Source organism: Podarcis bocagei (genome assembly GCF_964188305.1).
Source record: "Podarcis bocagei genome assembly, chromosome: 9".
Lineage (NCBI taxonomy): Eukaryota > Metazoa > Chordata > Lepidosauria > Squamata > Lacertidae > Podarcis > Podarcis bocagei.
The window spans coordinates 39,620,184-39,637,072 of record NC_138134.1 but is presented as its reverse complement, the minus strand read 5'-3'; the positions used below and the strand labels follow the sequence as shown (position 1 = coordinate 39,637,072).

The 16,889-nt window shown below is 41.1% G+C and overlaps 2 protein-coding genes across 7 annotated transcripts in view; both read left to right on the top strand.

The window, feature by feature from the left end:
• TRIM2 (tripartite motif containing 2) overlaps window positions 1-12,545 on the top strand; it is a 52,786-nt gene extending 40,241 nt beyond the window's left edge. For all 5 annotated transcript variants that reach the window (XM_081208377.1, XM_081208380.1, XM_081208378.1 and 2 more), the window contains exons 7-12: window positions 548-651; window positions 920-1,087; window positions 1,785-1,953; window positions 3,501-3,571; window positions 6,538-6,678; window positions 8,101-12,545. In XM_081208377.1, the coding sequence (XP_081064503.1) occupies window positions 548-651; window positions 920-1,087; window positions 1,785-1,953; window positions 3,501-3,571; window positions 6,538-6,678; window positions 8,101-8,253 (806 nt within the window). In that variant the 3' untranslated portion in view covers window positions 8,254-12,545. The remainder of the gene's footprint in view (window positions 1-547; window positions 652-919; window positions 1,088-1,784; window positions 1,954-3,500; window positions 3,572-6,537; window positions 6,679-8,100) is intronic.
• A 1,776-nt stretch (window positions 12,546-14,321) lies between these two features.
• Window positions 14,322-16,889, top strand: part of MND1 (meiotic nuclear divisions 1) — a 38,466-nt gene continuing 35,898 nt past the window's right edge. For both annotated transcript variants that reach the window (XM_081209407.1, XM_081209406.1), the window contains exon 1: window positions 14,322-14,481. In XM_081209407.1, coding sequence (XP_081065533.1) covers window positions 14,479-14,481 — 3 coding nt within the window. In that variant the 5' untranslated portion in view covers window positions 14,322-14,478. The remainder of the gene's footprint in view (window positions 14,482-16,889) is intronic.

Here is a 16,889-nt window from a genome sequence, read left to right as displayed (position 1 = left end):
AGTTGGACTTTTCTAACTAGATGGCTCTCCCTCTAATTTTCTGTGCCAAAAGTATTGTATTTAGTAATTGTTGTATGCACTTCTGAGAATGGGTGGGGGAATCATCCCATTTATATTGCTTATGGAGTTCATGATTCAAAAACAATATTTCTGTCACAGGACTGCTTGTTTATCTCATCCCTCAAAGGCGTATTCCAAAACCTTATGATCTTGAAAGGCAACTGGAATTCCCTCTTGGACATTCATGCACACAGAAGTCCCTGCCCATAGTGGGGGAGAAAGGAGGAAACAACGCACTGAGCTCCCCCAGAGTCCCAGACACCCCTGTGCTGGAGACTGTGGACCTTCCCCTGTTGATCTTTATATTGTATATTCATGATAATGGTTTATTTTCTCTACCCCAACCATTGTGAAGCCCCTTTCCATGCAATACAACTAGACTCCTAATGATGAAACTGCTGATTGGACCTAGAGAGTTGAAATGAGTTTTTGCAGCCATGTACTTGACTTCTTTCCTAATTGTTTTTATATGTATATCTCCTTTTAGGTACCAAAGGGAGAAACAAAGGGGAATTTACAAATCTTCAGGGAGTAGCTGCATCTACAAATGGAAAAATATTAATAGCGGACAGCAATAATCAGTGTGTGCAGGTATGCTCGTTTTTCTTATCTTTACCCATAATGGATTGTTTTGGAAAGACACAGTATTGATCAAATGCGGAAAAGAAACATGTTCTCGGATTATAAGATCTTGATAGTGAAGGAGTCATAATTCTGCGTTAAGTTCACGTAATGACTCAAATGCCACTTTCCAGTTAAAAATCCATTCATTTATTTAAATCTGCACCCCACCTTTAATCTCATGGATGTGTATACATGGATACATCTTATGTGAAAAAACTATTTTTGAAAATTACAGATATTTTCCACTGATGGCCAGTTCAAGAGTCGTTTTGGTATCCGGGGAAGGTCCCCTGGTCAGTTGCAGCGGCCTACGGGAGTGGCTGTGCATCCATGTGGTGACATCATTATTGCCGACTATGACAATAAGTGGGTTAGCATATTCTCCTCTGATGGAAAATTTAAGGTAAGTGCAAATAAAAAAATACAAGGAAACTCACTGCCATTTTAAAATTAATAGTATGGTAAACCAACGATTTTTCTGACGGCTTGGGGAATTGATTCTGTATTTCTTGATTGAAGAACTAACTGTTGGTGATGAGGGAAAGGATGGACAAATTCATGCAGATGAAATTATTTTGTTTGTTCTGAGATAGAGGGAAGGGTGGGTGGAAGACGCTAAACATTTTCCCTGGTATTGACTTAAAATCATACAGGGTGGGCATCTCATTCCGTTCTGGGCAACCTTCTGAGTGCCAGAAACAAAAGTGGATAATGTAACAAATATACATTTTTACCTTTGTACACTAGGCCACTTTCTACAACACTCTCACCCCCCCCCCCCGCTTCCATCCAGGCCCACAAGAGTCATTAACGGAGTTCACGGTTGCATTTTAGCCAAGCAAAAAAACAGGGTGCAAAAGCAGAGATAGTGAGTGTTGTGGCCTGAGGGGATTTCAGAGAGCCAAACAGAGAGGCATGAGGATCCCCACTCCTGATATAGATCACAATGAAAGTCATTACTACCAATCTCTTGCACTAATTTACTACAGAATCTTCTCCTAAGTATGAATATTAGCAACGCTAAAAACCCAGAGAACATTACAGCAGTCCAAATGAGTGTATGTTTAAAGCAACTTTAATCTCTTTCTTTGCTCCTGTAGACAAAAATTGGATCTGGAAAGCTCATGGGACCAAAAGGTGTTTCTGTGGATCGCAATGGGCACATCATTGTGGTGGACAACAAAGCATGTTGTGTGTTTATCTTCCAGCCAAATGGAAAAATAGTAACCAGGTTTGGAAGCCGAGGCAATGGAGATAAGCAGTTTGCAGGTATCAGTTGCTGTCTAATATGCATTTTCTTTTATCCAGATTGTGTGTGTATGTTTGAGCATGCTGAAAAAGCATCACTCTAACTTCACCACAGTAAGCAAGACACAATAAGTAGACTGTAGTCCATTAGTGCTGTCACATGTCCATAATTTCCTGGACATCACCAAAACTTTGACAGCTTTGCCAAGAAAAGCTCAACAACATTTTGAAATATGGCAACCCTCTAGTCCAGGCATGTCCAAAGTCCTAATCCAGCCCGCCGGCTAATTTAATCCGGCCCCTGTGGCAGTCTATTTCTTGGGGTAAAATCTAAAAAAAACCTTGAACTTTCACCTTTGGTTGGCCCTCACAGCCTGTTACTTCATCTGGCCCTCTTTGAAAAAAGTTTGGACACCACTGCTCTAGTCCATGAACAGTTATGTAGTAATAAACACACACAGCTTTATTGTGGTCTATAGACCCAAAATACACAGTACAAAAATAGTATATAAATTTGTTTGTCATGAGACTGTTGTATTTGCTTTTCTAAACAGGAGACATAAAATCGCTTTTTCTTTTTTAAAAAAATGTATTACAGGGGCTCAGTAAACACATGGGTTGAGTGCATACCATACATTTAAAGTACATTATTTTGCTTAACTAATAATGGGAACTGCAGTTTATTAAGGATGCTGGGAATTGTAGCTATGTGGGGGGTAAACTGCTTTTCCCAAACAGTCTTGAGAACTGTAATCCCCCCCCATTTTATTAATCTGGATTTTCAAGATAGCCTGCAAAGGAGAACCATAAAACAAATATAAAACAGATCAAAAACATCAGCAACAAAAGCAATCATAGCAACAGTATAAAAAAAAAAGCAGTAGATATAAAATCAGTGAAAACCCTGAAATGTGGGTGTAATTTTCACTCTAGTTGTTCCTTAGGCCTTTGGGGTGAGGGGAAGCAGTCTTTCAGGAACAACAAAACTCCTCTGGTCTGACTCCTGTGGTTTGCTGATTATGTCTCGTTTTAAGACAGAGGGAGTCAATGTGATGATCTCCACATCTGGCTGGACCCCAATTTCCATCAGTCCGAGCCAGCATGACCAAGAACAAGAAGCATGCTCACTTGCAGATGTTAAAAACAAATTTTAAGTAGTCTATTGTTCAACTTGGAAGTTGTACTAAACATTTAGTGGGTGGAAACGAGTCAAACTGGTTTTGAAGCTGGCCAGGTAGAAACATTTTTATTTATTGTTCTCTAGAGTACTTGTACTGTGCCCAAGTTCATAATTTTATTGAGTTTATAGCTGATTATGTTCTTCTTCAGCCATTAACGTGTGACAGTGAATGCAGCAACATGTAGAGTTAAAAATGGAACCTTGAAGCACCACCTGGTGCTGCCTCTTCCAGAGCCACCTCCAATCAGGCATCCTGCTAGCGCATTGGTCCACATCAACCATTTTGATCAGAACCTGCATGCAAACTGCTACTTCACATGGACTGAAATATTGTTGTCATGATTTATCTTTCTTCCTGCATTGAACTTCCTTCCTTCCCTTATCACAGGGCCTCATTTTGCAGCCGTCAACCACAATAATGAAATTATTATTACCGATTTCCACAACCACTCAGTCAAGGTACGATGCTGTTACTTCTTCATTAAATATAAAATCCCATTGATAATGCATTGAAGCCGTTACTCCCAATATGTAGTTAAATTCACAGGTGTTGTGTGTCAGCCAACGAGAAATAATTGTTTACGTTTAGAGGTGGGGAAATACTTGGATTAAGTCTCTTGCTTTGCTCTTTTAAAACAAAGCTGTGTATGTTCTTTTAAATTGATTCAAGAAGTACGAAGTTGGATCTCTAGAAAGGAGCTCTTGGAGTCGTTTCACACCATCATTTTGACATGCTAATTGTCACCTGGAGAAAGTTACTCTTGTGCCAAGTATTCAGGATACTCTGGGTCACTTAACATAATTGCAAAATTACTACATAGAAGTAAGCCATGTGTGCCATTGACTGCACAGGAAGCTACATTATACAAAGCTGGAATGAGGAATTTGATGGACCCTGGTCCATCTACTGCAAATCATCCAGAGATCTACCAATAGATGTCAGTCTGCCTTCTGCCCACCCTGCGCTCAGTGACCATTGCTACACCCTACAGAAGCCGTACAGAGACCTTTCCAAGTGGGTTCTGTGATAAAAGTAATGTGTAGAACAAAGCCAAGAGCAACAGGAAGGCACAGTCCCACGTGGGCAAAAGAAATGTGGCAGGGGCTATTATGGGGCTTCTTTCAATCTACATACAGCTGAGAAGTATAACTCTTAAGTTGGAGCTAAATGGGCAATTTTGAATTGAGACTGTTTTTTATAGGCTTCTGGAATTAGGCAGGAAATAACAGTTCCTGTGGTTTGGATTACAATTAAGGAAGCAAGACCACAGGAGAGACCCTAAGTAGATTGTTGGCAGAGTTTAGCAGCAGGGGGGGGGCTCCTATTTTAATAAACATATACCCTGAGAAGCAGCAATTGTTCAGCAATGCAGGATTTCCTAATGACAACAGAAGTTTTCAGTTCTATCGCCAGGCTCTGGCAAACAAGGAAATAAAATATGTTAGAAATCTTGACTGAAAATGGGGAAGAAATTTCATTGCCATTCTGCTAATAAAATGGAAGGGAACTCAAAGCCGATCTGGATTAAGCTCCTGGTTCCAAAGGTACGGCCCAGCACATGGTTTTCAAAATACACTGTGGCCAGGATTGTAGCTAACATCCTCCCTTCCTTCTGGCTTCCCCAGCAATACTGGAATGGGCAAGGGCAACTTTCCAAACCTTTCTCTGTAATTGTTGTGGCCTTGCAGCTCAGGGAATATTTTCGACAAACTGATTTGTAGTATAAATAGAAAATGGCCTTGACCTTCTGCTAACATCTACGTAAATGTTGCCACATTTCATTTACAAAGGACAGTCTACTATGTATCATACCCAAAATACAGGGAAATGGAAGCATGCAAATATAATTTTATTGAGAAGCATGGATTGTATTATAAAGTTGTCATGAAGCCAAGCTTTCGTGCATACTTATGGTTCTGTTTTTTAAAACACACACACACACACACACACACACACACACACACACACACACAATTAGCTAACAGAAACAGTTTAATTTTAAATTGCTAGGAAAGCAAATCCTCGCCCCCCCTTCAGCACTCCATGCGTGGGAATGTTACTGATTACAGTGAAAGGAAACCCCCATGTGGGAGGGAGGATGCACTAGGAAATTGGATTTGGGGCTCTTTTTAAAAATGGGCATATATGACATTAATTCTGAGATACTGGGCATCTTTCAATTTTTGGAATTGGAAAAAAAAGTTTGCATGATGGGACTTCTAGTTTCTCTTCCCATCCTCCAGCCCCCCCCCCAAACACCTCCCCAACAAATCTGTTCTGGAGGGACACCCCAACCCTCCAGAACAGATGTTGGGAGCATACAGAGGGCTGTTGGGAAGAGGAGAATAAGAAGGAACTGCATTGCGCAAATGAGTGTGTAATGCTAACCATGGTTTAGCACTATGGACATGTGTTGGAGTGAGCATGAGTGAGACTTTGACTTGTATGCCCTCCCTCTTCATATGCAGCTGGGAGGAGGACTTTGGCAGCTTTACTTTCCCTAAACTGGGTTGCCATTGTGTGCAAACCAAAGATAGTGGTTGATATCTAATTCTGGCCTGTTTCAAAACAAGCCAGCTACAAACTCTGCTCCTTTGAACCTGGCTTCTTAAATTAACCTGGGTGCTCCCCACCCTCATTGAATCACCATTTTTGGTTTGCTTGCAGTGATAAGATTAGGAGAAAGCGAAAGTCAATTCTGATGAGTGGGGAAAGTGAGAGTGGGGAAACCCACTCTCCCAGCCACACAGAAGGAGGGGAGGGGAGAAGGCATGAGCTTGAGTCACTATGGCTTATTCCAGCTTGTGCCTGCAATACCAAACAATGGCTTGCTGCTACATGTGCAGAGGTGTGCAGTGCAATCCTATATGTGTTTGCAATAGGATCCTGTTACTGAAAAATAAAAAATGATTTTTGTGTGTGTGAGAATAATTTCTTCTTGCAAGCAAATCATGAACTGTAACCAGGGTTTGTTTGTGGCTTACCACACATGCTTTGTTTGGGAGAGATAAGCAATGAGTCCGGGTTCACACTTAACACGAAGCCACCATGGCTTAGCTCCCAGTAGCACAGCAACAGTAGGCTTAAGACCCTTGTTTGTTCAGCTAAGCCATTGTGTGTCAGCAGCTTAGGAAGGCTTTAATATTTTAGGCTTTACAAAACAACAACTTGCTGGTTCCTTCTTGCACAGATTGCTATAATTTTCTTCTGCAGACAGTACTGTCATTTTTGGTTGGTTTAACTATACTTTTGTCTATGACTTGGTTTCTTCCTGTTGCCTCAGAAAGGGAATGTTTGTTTTCCATTAAGTTTTGATTTATATGTCTGAGGATGATAACTATTTAATTTTGGCTTTAGGCTCTTAACCTTCATCATCAAGTACTATATAATTTGTGTCTTGATTTATTTTTTTTAATTTATTCAGGTATTTAACCAGGAAGGTGAATTCATGTTGAAATTTGGATCTAATGGAGAAGGGAATGGACAGTTCAACGCTCCAACAGGAGTAGCTGTAGATTCTAATGGAAATATTATTGTAGCAGACTGGGGAAACAGTCGAATACAGGTGAACAAGTGATTTTTAAGTCAGTTGGCTCAGTATGATGTATGTTGTTTGGATGGGGATGTTTCCTCATCTTCGGGTCCAAGCACCCTAGCTCTAAAATGTTCAACTACGACACAGTCTCTGGCATATTTACAAATGAAGTAAGAGTCCCATTGACTTTCCAACTCGGTCTTCCTCTGAGATAAGCATTGCACCTTATTGTGCTCGGGAGAGAAAATATCAATGAGTAATGGAGTAGCTGTGTAGTTAAGGGAAGGGGAACTTGTGGCTCTTCAGCTGGTAAGAAGCATATGTCAGGATTAAAGGTGTGCCCATTTTAGGAACTAAACACATCCTTCTGAGAGGAGTGGAAACTCCAATGCATGACTATATTACCCTTTATCTCCCCTTGTACCCAATAAAAGGACTCACAACAAGATCTGAATTAAAGAATGATTTAACGTAAGGGGAGTGCCAGCCTGTATGTTAGGAAAGAATTCTAAAATAAACCTCTTAAGTCTTAACCTGAGTCCAGGTTCTTATTTCTAAGAACCCCAAGCCTCTAAACACAACAACAGCAAGAAGTGTTTCCTGTTCTAACCTGGTAGCAGACAACTAGATAGGGCAGAGCATAGATAATAGATTGATTCAATTTAAAATACTTGGATGTTTTTCGTTTCAGGACAAAACCCTCCTAAGGCAATTTACAAAAGATAATTACTCCATAAACCAAGTTCTAATATACCTATATAACCCAATTACAGAAAAACTTAAGAACAGCAGCAGCTGTTTCAAGCAATTTAGTACCCAACCCAGGGCACTTTTAAGAGAATGGAGTTCAAAACAGTTTTTTAAAATTTATATAAAGATGGGCCATGCATACTGAGAGAGAATTCCAAGGTTATTTGGGCCACTGTTGAAAAGGCTCTGTCTCTGATGCCCACCAGTCTGGTGGCTCTTAAAGGCAGGTCTGAGAGTTTTCTATGGGTGCAGACAGCCCTTCAGGTAACCTGTTCCCAAAATTTTTAGAGCTTTAAAGAGCAATGCCAGTGCTTTAAATTAAGCCTGAAAATGATTAGAAAGTATTGGTGTGTCTGTGCTCTGAGCCTAGGTCCCAGCAAGCATCCTTGCAGCTGCATTCCTGTTGTTGTTGTTGTTGTTGTTGTTATACCCGCCCATCTGACTGGGTTTCCCCAGCCACTCTGGGTGGCTGTGAACTATCTCTAAATACAGCCTCAGGCAGATTAAATTATGTCAGTCTAGTCTGGGTGTGACCATGGCAGACTTTCAGCAGATAGGGCCGTAGCTGGTGACTTTGCCACCTTCTACAATTCTATTTACTTCATGTGAATCTGCGTGGCTGCCTGCATTTATGCATATTAGCTTCTAGGTATCCACAGTTCACTGTCTTTGGCTGACATTCTCGCTTTGCCTTTTTCGCAGGTTTTTGATGGGAGTGGATCCTTTTTATCCTATATTAACACATCCGCCGATCCACTTTATGGTCCGCAAGGTTTGGCCCTTACTTCAGATGGTCATGTTGTAGTTGCAGACTCTGGCAATCACTGCTTCAAAGTCTATCGATACTTACAGTAACAACTGCGGCGGCTCCTGCTCAAGAAGTTACTAGCCTCTGAGGGCCAACATAGATCTTTTTTTGTGTGTAGGATGTCTACTTCTTAAATATTTCAATTTTAATACTGAAGGAGTCTCCAGTTTTTGTTTTTTTTAATTTCCAAACCTACCTTGTTTACATAGGACTTGCACCTCATACGTTACGCACTGAACTGATTATAAGGATTAATAAATAAGACCCTCTTCCCTCCCCACCGAATTTAGAGACAATGGGATACTAGATATGTGAACTGCAGCTTGTAGATCAGGCGTTCATGTAATTGACTGGGGGGGTGAGGTTCTGAAGGAGGGAAAAGAATTTTAAAAGCAACATGATCTAAAGCGTTTATTTAACATGTGAATGGGAGCACTTGTTTAAAGCTTCCATTTTTGGAAATTGTTACTGTAGAGCATTATTTAACCCAGCAGGAAGTCTGGGAGTCTTCTAGATCGCATAGCGCTAGTAAGTATTACACTTGTAACATTCTTCAGTCTTAGTAACTGTAATGAGTAGTTTCTTTTAGTAAAGAGATATGGTTAGCCCTTCCTGTCAGACCTAACACAGCTTAACTTCTAGCACTACAAAAATCAATGCAAACTTCTTGCCCTCTGTGGGATTGATGTACATGTTTATCAATTTTCCTATTGCTCAGTGTGTGTTGTAGGGATTTTCCTGGAAACCTGAAACTTCTAAAAAGCTATGGGAATATATTCCAGTAGGGATAGATTACTGCTGGCACTTCATAAAATCAGTTTCCTATTAGCGCTGTACTGATTCATTTAGAAGTTAATTGCCATTATGTCAACCTCGCTAGCTTCACACCTGACACCCGTGTTTCAGACAGGTTCTTGCTATGGTTTATGAAAGCAATCTGCTTTGTTCCAATTGCCCATTTTCACATAGGATAATAAGCCACACGTGTACCACATCTGAGGGCCTGCCTTGTGCAACCAAAGGAGAGTTTGGTGGTCGACAGTTTTTTTTGTTTGTTTGCTTCATTTTGGATAAAACCAAGGGTTACCAAAGCAGGTGTGCATTTGTTTGAATTCCAGAAAGACTGAGCACCAGAATTAATTGAACAAGTCTTGGAAGATCCTTATGAGTGCGAGAGTGTTCTACAGAGGGATTTCAAAAACTGTTCATGACTTCCTCCCTCATATGCGCATGTAGTGTGGGGAACAAAAGAACAAGGAGCATAAATGTAGGTGATAACAAACAGGAATGTGCATAACCCTGTGTATGAGAGAATGTTCTGAAAGGGTCTATTTCCCTCTCTTCCCCTTCCCACATACAAGTCTTGCTTCTTATAGTTATCAGATTCACCTCAGTGCTTGCAATGTGTTTTCTCCTTTTGCTTAAGTTATTTCCATCAAATATACTTTTGCCTACGTTGTTACATCAAGTGAGAAAAATACATTTGACATCAGTGTGGGGTCACGAATTGCCTCCGGCCTTACGCAAGAAGATTCCTGATGGTGTGGTTCGTGAATCCCAAATTTTACGTTTTTCTTCTTGATCTTTAGTTTGACCTATCAGGGTGGAATCTTAATATCAGCCAGCCTGCACTTTTGGGGTGGGTAGAGCCTTAAAACATTTAAATAATGAGTACAATGAGAAGACTTGCAAAAATGAAGATTATTACCTACTTTGCCCACAATACAGTAGCTAAAAAGTTGGTTGTTTTAAACTAAGGAATAGATAAGCACTGTTTAAAGGCTTTTACTCCTTCTCACTTACTGTTATAAAATAAACATCTTAAATGAGTAATGCTAAGAATCTAAATTTATGGTTCCTGGATTAATATTTTTGAGTGTCTGCAAAGGCAATAGACAGACACTGCATGCTGTTAGTCTCAGACACTGAACCACCTTGAAATCTATTTAAATTCTTTGTGAAAAGGGATATCCTATTTACAATTTTATATGTATTTATTAAGCCATGCAAGCAAAAACAAAACAAAAAAAACCTTAAGCTGTCTCGTAATTGTTATTGAACTTTTAATATAAAGGAACTCACAAACTGTTAAGTATGTTATTACTATAGACGTAATTCACAACATATTGTCAAACCAATCTGGCTTAAAATTTTAGATGCTTATGCTTTTATAAACATGTTCTTGTGACAAAAGGAAATATTCACTTGAATGTTACTGTTCTTAGTTCGGCAGTTTCTTAAACTGGATCTAGGAGCACAACTGTCCATCATGATACCTTCTCACTTCAAGTGAAGATCTGTGCTCACATCTCAATGGAATTTTTGTAGGAGCTCTTCCCAGTGAATTGTATTAGGGAAGCATCCAAACTTAAATTGTTATAAATTCACACTTGGAGACCATTTCATGCATGCGGACATTGTCCTTCAAATGCTTTCCTAAAGTAATTGTTATCCTAGTAAATAATACCTTAGTAATGTTGTATGTACTACCAACTCAAATTTTAATTATTGATTATTTCCTTTACAACAAAGCTAACATATGTTAAGGGTAATGTGGCCTTTCCCTCAATATCTAACTTTTTTTTTTAAAAAAAGATCCTGGTTCTTCCTTGATGAATTGTTAAGATTTATAATCTGTTGGTGATGCACACTATTTACAAACTGGTGCTAGTATGGAGCATTGTTGAATTTCATGTTTTTGCCAGATGACATTTTGAAAGCTTGGCAACACCAGCTAACCGAGCAGGGGGCAAAATGAGCGTTTGAAAATTAGGTAGCAATAATCAAAATGTTTCTTGCTCACCAATTTCCAGTTGTTCACAATTGTTGCCCTTTACCTGGTTAGCTGATGGAAGAAATGAAAAATAACCATTGTATAAATGTAACTTCTTTTTTTTAAGTCGTTTTTGGGGGGCCGGGCAAACATTTGCCAGAATTACAGAGTTTACAAAGGCAGGGATAAGGCACCTGTGGCTCTGCTGATATTGTTGGACTCTTAACTTCGATCAGCCCCATGGGACAGTGATCAGAGATGATGGAATCTATATTGCAACATATGAAAGGCCACACATCCCCAATCCCTGATCCAAGGCATGACCCATCCCCACTTACACTGCCAAACCCACAGCCTAGGACACATCTGCACTACAGACTTAAAATGGATTGGTAGTAAAAGGTTGCCCCATGGTGTTTTTTTGGTGATTCTGGTTTATGTTTGCAATGTCCATCTTCTGTCAAGTGGTGCCCAAAGGTAGAGTAATAAGTAGTAAATGCATCACGAGCAGTGCAAGTACATGTGTTTAATTAAGGTAAACACTTGCTAAAAATAAGCCTAAAAGCGTTGTCAGTTCATTTTTCAATAAACTTGCAAACTGTACATTGAATGATTTTTTAAAACTGTAAAAAAGGAAAACTGATAAATACTAGTAAAGTTTTTACACTGATTTAAAGTTTCAGCAAAGTAGCAAGAAAAATATTGTCTATTGTTGTTGTCCTTTGTAAACATTACAGGGCTTTCAACTTTACAGCTGATTTTTTTCTTTGATGACTAAGAATCTAGTGTTGCCATAATGAAAACAAGTGCCCATTAAGTTATGCTTGTTGTGTGAGGAAATGAATTTTTTAATTTTCTTTTTAATGGATGACAGTAAGAAACAAAATGTTAATGTCCATTGAAAATGCTGTTGAAGATGAACTGTGAGCAATGATTTTCAAGGTCTGTGTTTGGAGAATGTATGGAAGATGTTTGTATTTAGCATAGGATGATTCCAAAATGGTGGTAGTTTCCGATGAATGTACCACGCTTAAGTGGATGTTTGTGAGCAACACAGCCTTAACCCTGGTGGTTTGCTTTCTTGCTTTATGACATGGGAATGTTCCATAATGTGCATCGTGTATTGTAATCTCCCTGCGCTAGAAACTGAATTGTTCAGTATGTTGTACCTTTCCAGTCCTCGGAGTGAACGACTTTTTTTGTACATTCCAGCTTTGTAAGCCAGTTTCATATGTTTTGTTTAAAGAATGCTATAAAGTCTTGCACTCTCTGAAAACGATGCTGAAGTATCTTAAGTCAATTTTTCTTTCTTTCCCACCACAGCCATGCACCCTCTCTTGTTGAGAAGAAATATAAACTATGTCTAGTTAAGGCTGAGGATGAAAGGTGTTCATTGAAGAGTGTTTGTGTGTAGGTTTAGCTTTGTGTATGCCATGGTTTTTTTATGCTTTATCTAACAGAGAAAGCTGAAAAGAAAATACCTTGTGTTGAAACAATAGGAAAATTCAGTCAAATGTGTATCTTTTATCATGCACAAACCCCAGAAATAAAAATAAATGAATAATGTGTGTTTCCTTTTTTTTTTACAATGTTGTATTGATTTGTTTGTATTGTTTTGTTGAGCACTTCTTGTTAATAGGGCAGAAGAATATACAGTATACTGAAGAACATAATTTTATAACACATATACAAAGAAGCAGAGGGGAAGGCATTCTAATGAACATTAGGTCATCTCCACACATACGTACACCCAAGGCATAGAGGGTGTGCTAAGATCCCGACTTCAGACCCTGATATCCACATGTTCAGCATGAAATTTGAAATAGGAGCCGTGAACTGGCTGAGAAATTCTGCTACCAGTGCACCTACTGGAGATTTATATACATAAGAATTACAGTAAGTAGCTGATAGTGTTTTTATGTGTCCTGTTTGCCCAAGTAGCGGGTGGTGCTGTGGGTTAAACCACAGAGCCTAGGACTTGCCGATCAGAAGGTCGGCGTTTCGAATCCCCGTGACGGGGTGAGCTCCTGTTGCTCGGTCCCTGCTCCTGCCAACCTAGCAGTTCAAAAGCACGTCAAGTGCAAGTAGATAAATAGGTACCACTCTGGTGGGAAGGTAAATGGCGTTTCTGTGCGCTGCTCTGGTTCGCCAGAAGCGGCTTAGTCATGCTGGCCACATGACCCGGAAGCTGTCTGCGCACAAATGCCGGCTCCCTCGGCCTATAGAGCGAGATGAGCGCGCAACCCTAGAGTCGGTCACGACTGGACCTAATGGTCAGGGGTCCCTGTTCCTTTACCTTTAAGTAGCTGATAGTGTTTTATGTGTCCTGTTTGCCCAAGTAGTGAAAATTCTGTAAGAGTCCAGTTTTCTTTATAAGAGTAAAGTAGCACTTGAGACTTTTAGGATTACTTTGTTGGTTTACCAATGTACAGGAAGCATGTAGTGGAAAGAAACAGACTTTTGTGATGTAGATAGCACTATTGCTAATTCTGACTAAACGACCCCTTCGATTCTCCAAATGCAGAAAGAAAACCCTACTTCATGATTTGTGGTAGTGACGCAAGCTGGGTTTGCGCTTTTAAGATGGCTGTTTAGAGGTTTAAATAAAAGAAGCACCACATCCTTTCAAAGGTTCTCGTGTGAATTAACTGTGTTTCATAATCTTTGCAGGTAGACATACTACTTATGCTGGATTGCATTGGAGGCATAGCAGAATACTGTACTGCAGATAGGTTTTCTCGCTCTTGTCAGATGTAGAGTAAGGAGCAGGGAGAAACCCCCGTGCAAAAAAGTGCTGCGGAACATAGACTTGGGGGCGGGGAAGGTTAGAGTCCCGGAAGCCGGCTGAAGCGTGGTCCTTTTATTTTCCAGACTGAAAACGCGCTACTGTTTTATCTTGCTGCGCGTTTGTTCAAGGACAAATGAACGAGAGAGAGAGAGAGATCCCCTTTCCAATTTTGTTCCTTGTTTCAGACGTCTATATTGTGGGCTTATTAATAACTTTATTTACATAGCTAACTAACTCACTGTGCGAGTTTGGAAGATACTGTGTTCCAACAGCGGTCATTAAAAACGTAGTAACAAATAAAGAGCAAATCAACAACGGGGGGGAAACCCCCCGAAACCCTCCACGGAAAACACGCAAGCACACGTATCTGCAATCCAAACCCAGCAACTGAGATGCCAAGAGTTTGGCTACAGCGACGTCCATTTTGGGAGGGCGGGAGGATTAAGGGAAGCCGGTGAAAACGTTCCCGGAAGTGTGTTCTCTGGCGCGCGCCTCTCCCACTTTTCTCCCTCCTAGCTCTATGGAGATAAGGGTGGAGCGAGAGAGGCGGTGGCGAGTTATAAAGGGCAGGGCCGGCTCGGCGGGGCTGCAGTACCTCCTTAAAGGCGCCAGGTGGCGGTAGCGTACCAGGGAGGGAGGGGGCGGAGCAGCGTCGGCGTGTCTTACCCCTCAAACTCAAATTCCCGCCATCCGGGGAGGGAAGGAAGAGACATGGTAAGGTATCGCCGCCGCCGCCTCTTGGGCTCTCCGCACTCTTGCCGGCCTCCTCCCGCGCCGCCAACCGGTTCCCTGTGCGGCGGGGATGCTGTGGCTGAGGGCGGGTTCAGGTTGCAGTGGAGAGGGTGGAATGCGCTGCTCGCGGGGTCGGCGCAGGCGGCTATTCGGCAGGCGCAGCGAAGGGGCGACACTTTAAAGTAGCTCTCCCGCTCCCTTGCTTTATATGAGAGCCCAGCTGCCTCAGAAAAAAGGCCCTCCACATTAATGGACTTCTTTCCCATATATATATACCGTATACATATATATATATATGTTGTTGTTTAGTCGTTTAGTCGTGTCCGACTCTTCGTGACCCCCTGGACCAGAGCACACCAGGCACTTCTGTCTTCCACTGCCTCCGGCAGCTTAGTCAAACTCATGCTGGTAGCTTCAAGAACACTGTCCAACCATCTCATCCTCTGTCTTCCCCTTCTCCTTGTGCCCTCCATCTTTCCCAACATCAGGGTCTTTTCCAAGGAGTCTTCTCTTCTCATGAGGTGGCCAAAGTATTGGAGCCTCAGCTTCAGGATCTGTCCTTCCAGTGAGCACTCAGGGCTGATTTCCTTAAGAATGGATAGGTTTGATCTTCTTGCTGTCCATGGGACTCTCAAGAGTCTCCTCCAGCACCATAATTCAAAAGCATCAATTCTTTGGCGATCAGCCTTCTTGATGGTCCAGCTCTCACTTCCATACATCACTACTGGGAAAACCATAGCTTTGACTATACAGACCTTTGTTGGCAAGGTGATGTCTCTGCTTTCCTATATATATATATATATATATATATATATATATATATATATATCTATATCTATATCTATATCATCTATCTATCTATCTCCCACCCTTTTTCCAAGACAGCCCCCTGAACTACCTTCCATGTTGTCCTCTCAACAACCTTGTGAAGTAGGTTAGGGCCGAAAGTGACAGTGAATTGCTTCAATGTGCCTGCGGTCAGAATGCAGGGGGGGGGGTGACATCTCTCTGAAGACAGGCATTGATTTTGATGGGAGATAAGCAAACATTAGCTAAATAAACGGGGGAGATGGGTGTCCTTTTTGTAGCTGTATTCAGCAGTGTGCCATTGAGGCATTCATAATGGTTTATACCAGAGAAGAGGGTTCCCCAAAGAGGGGTCCAGGGACCACCAGCAGTCAGCGAGTTTCATTCGGAGGGACCCCGGAAGGTCTGTGGATTTGTGGCTGGAAGACTGCTCATCCAATGCGTGAAATGTTCGTATGGAATTCTAATGATATTTTCACATGTTCTTTTATTTATTGTATATTAGCATGTTGCAATTTGAATTCTATGGAATAAAAGATAAAAAAATTAAAAAGCAATTAAAATCTGAATGGCATCTAGCATAGCACATTACAGTTGTTGCAACAGGCAGAAATATTATTAAGTACCGGCAGGGCCATATATTGGTTAGCCAAATGCCAAAGGCTTACAAAGTGATCATAATAGTAATGGTCATTCCCTGTCATTATGCTAGAATTCCATCAGTCCTCGAGATACTGTACTGCTTTTACTGTTACGGCTAGTGGCTGAAAGACTGATTCTCTGTGAATTTATGTCTAATCTGTTTAAATTGGAATGAAGAACATAAGATAACCCTGCCAGATCAGGCCAATGGCCCATGTAGTCCAACATCCTGTTCTCACACTGGCTTGCCAGATGCTTGTGGAAGCCTGCACACTGAATGTGAGCGCAACAGCACTCTGCCCACCTGCAGTTCCTATCAAATGATATACAGAGGTGTAATGCCTCTGACAGTGGAGGTAAAACATAGTATAATGAATTATGTTAGTTCTAATGAACCTAGCATGGATAAGATGCTTGTCTTTTGACCATGATGCCATGCTTGGGCTACCAATTTTCCTTTCTATATGTCAGCTTTAACAGCTGCACGAAAGTTCAGAAGCAGAGCCTTTTGTAGCCCATAGAGGTTCAGTGACAGAAAAGGATGACGAGTGCCTAAATTTTATCAGTTGTGCAGTTGTTGAGTACAGGGGAACAGTGCCAGAAGAAAAGATGGGAACCCGTAAGGTGTGAACTGAAGAACACTTGTATATCTTTACTTCTTAAGCGTCCTGGACGATGAGTTATTCAGGGTGATCTAAAGAGAATATAATTCACGTTAAGCTTTTGAGCTGGGAGTGGGCTAAATATTTACATTCCCCCCCAAAATCTGCTTGCATACTAGCGAAAGGCAGCAAGCTCCTGGTCTTTGTGCATGGACTATGGCATAAGTTTGAGTGACCAGTTGTTCATTTCCCCATAGCCTTTGATTATAGTGCACATACTCAACAAGTAAGGTTCAGTGAAAAGGAAGACACACAGGAACATGTGGGAAGCTGACTTAC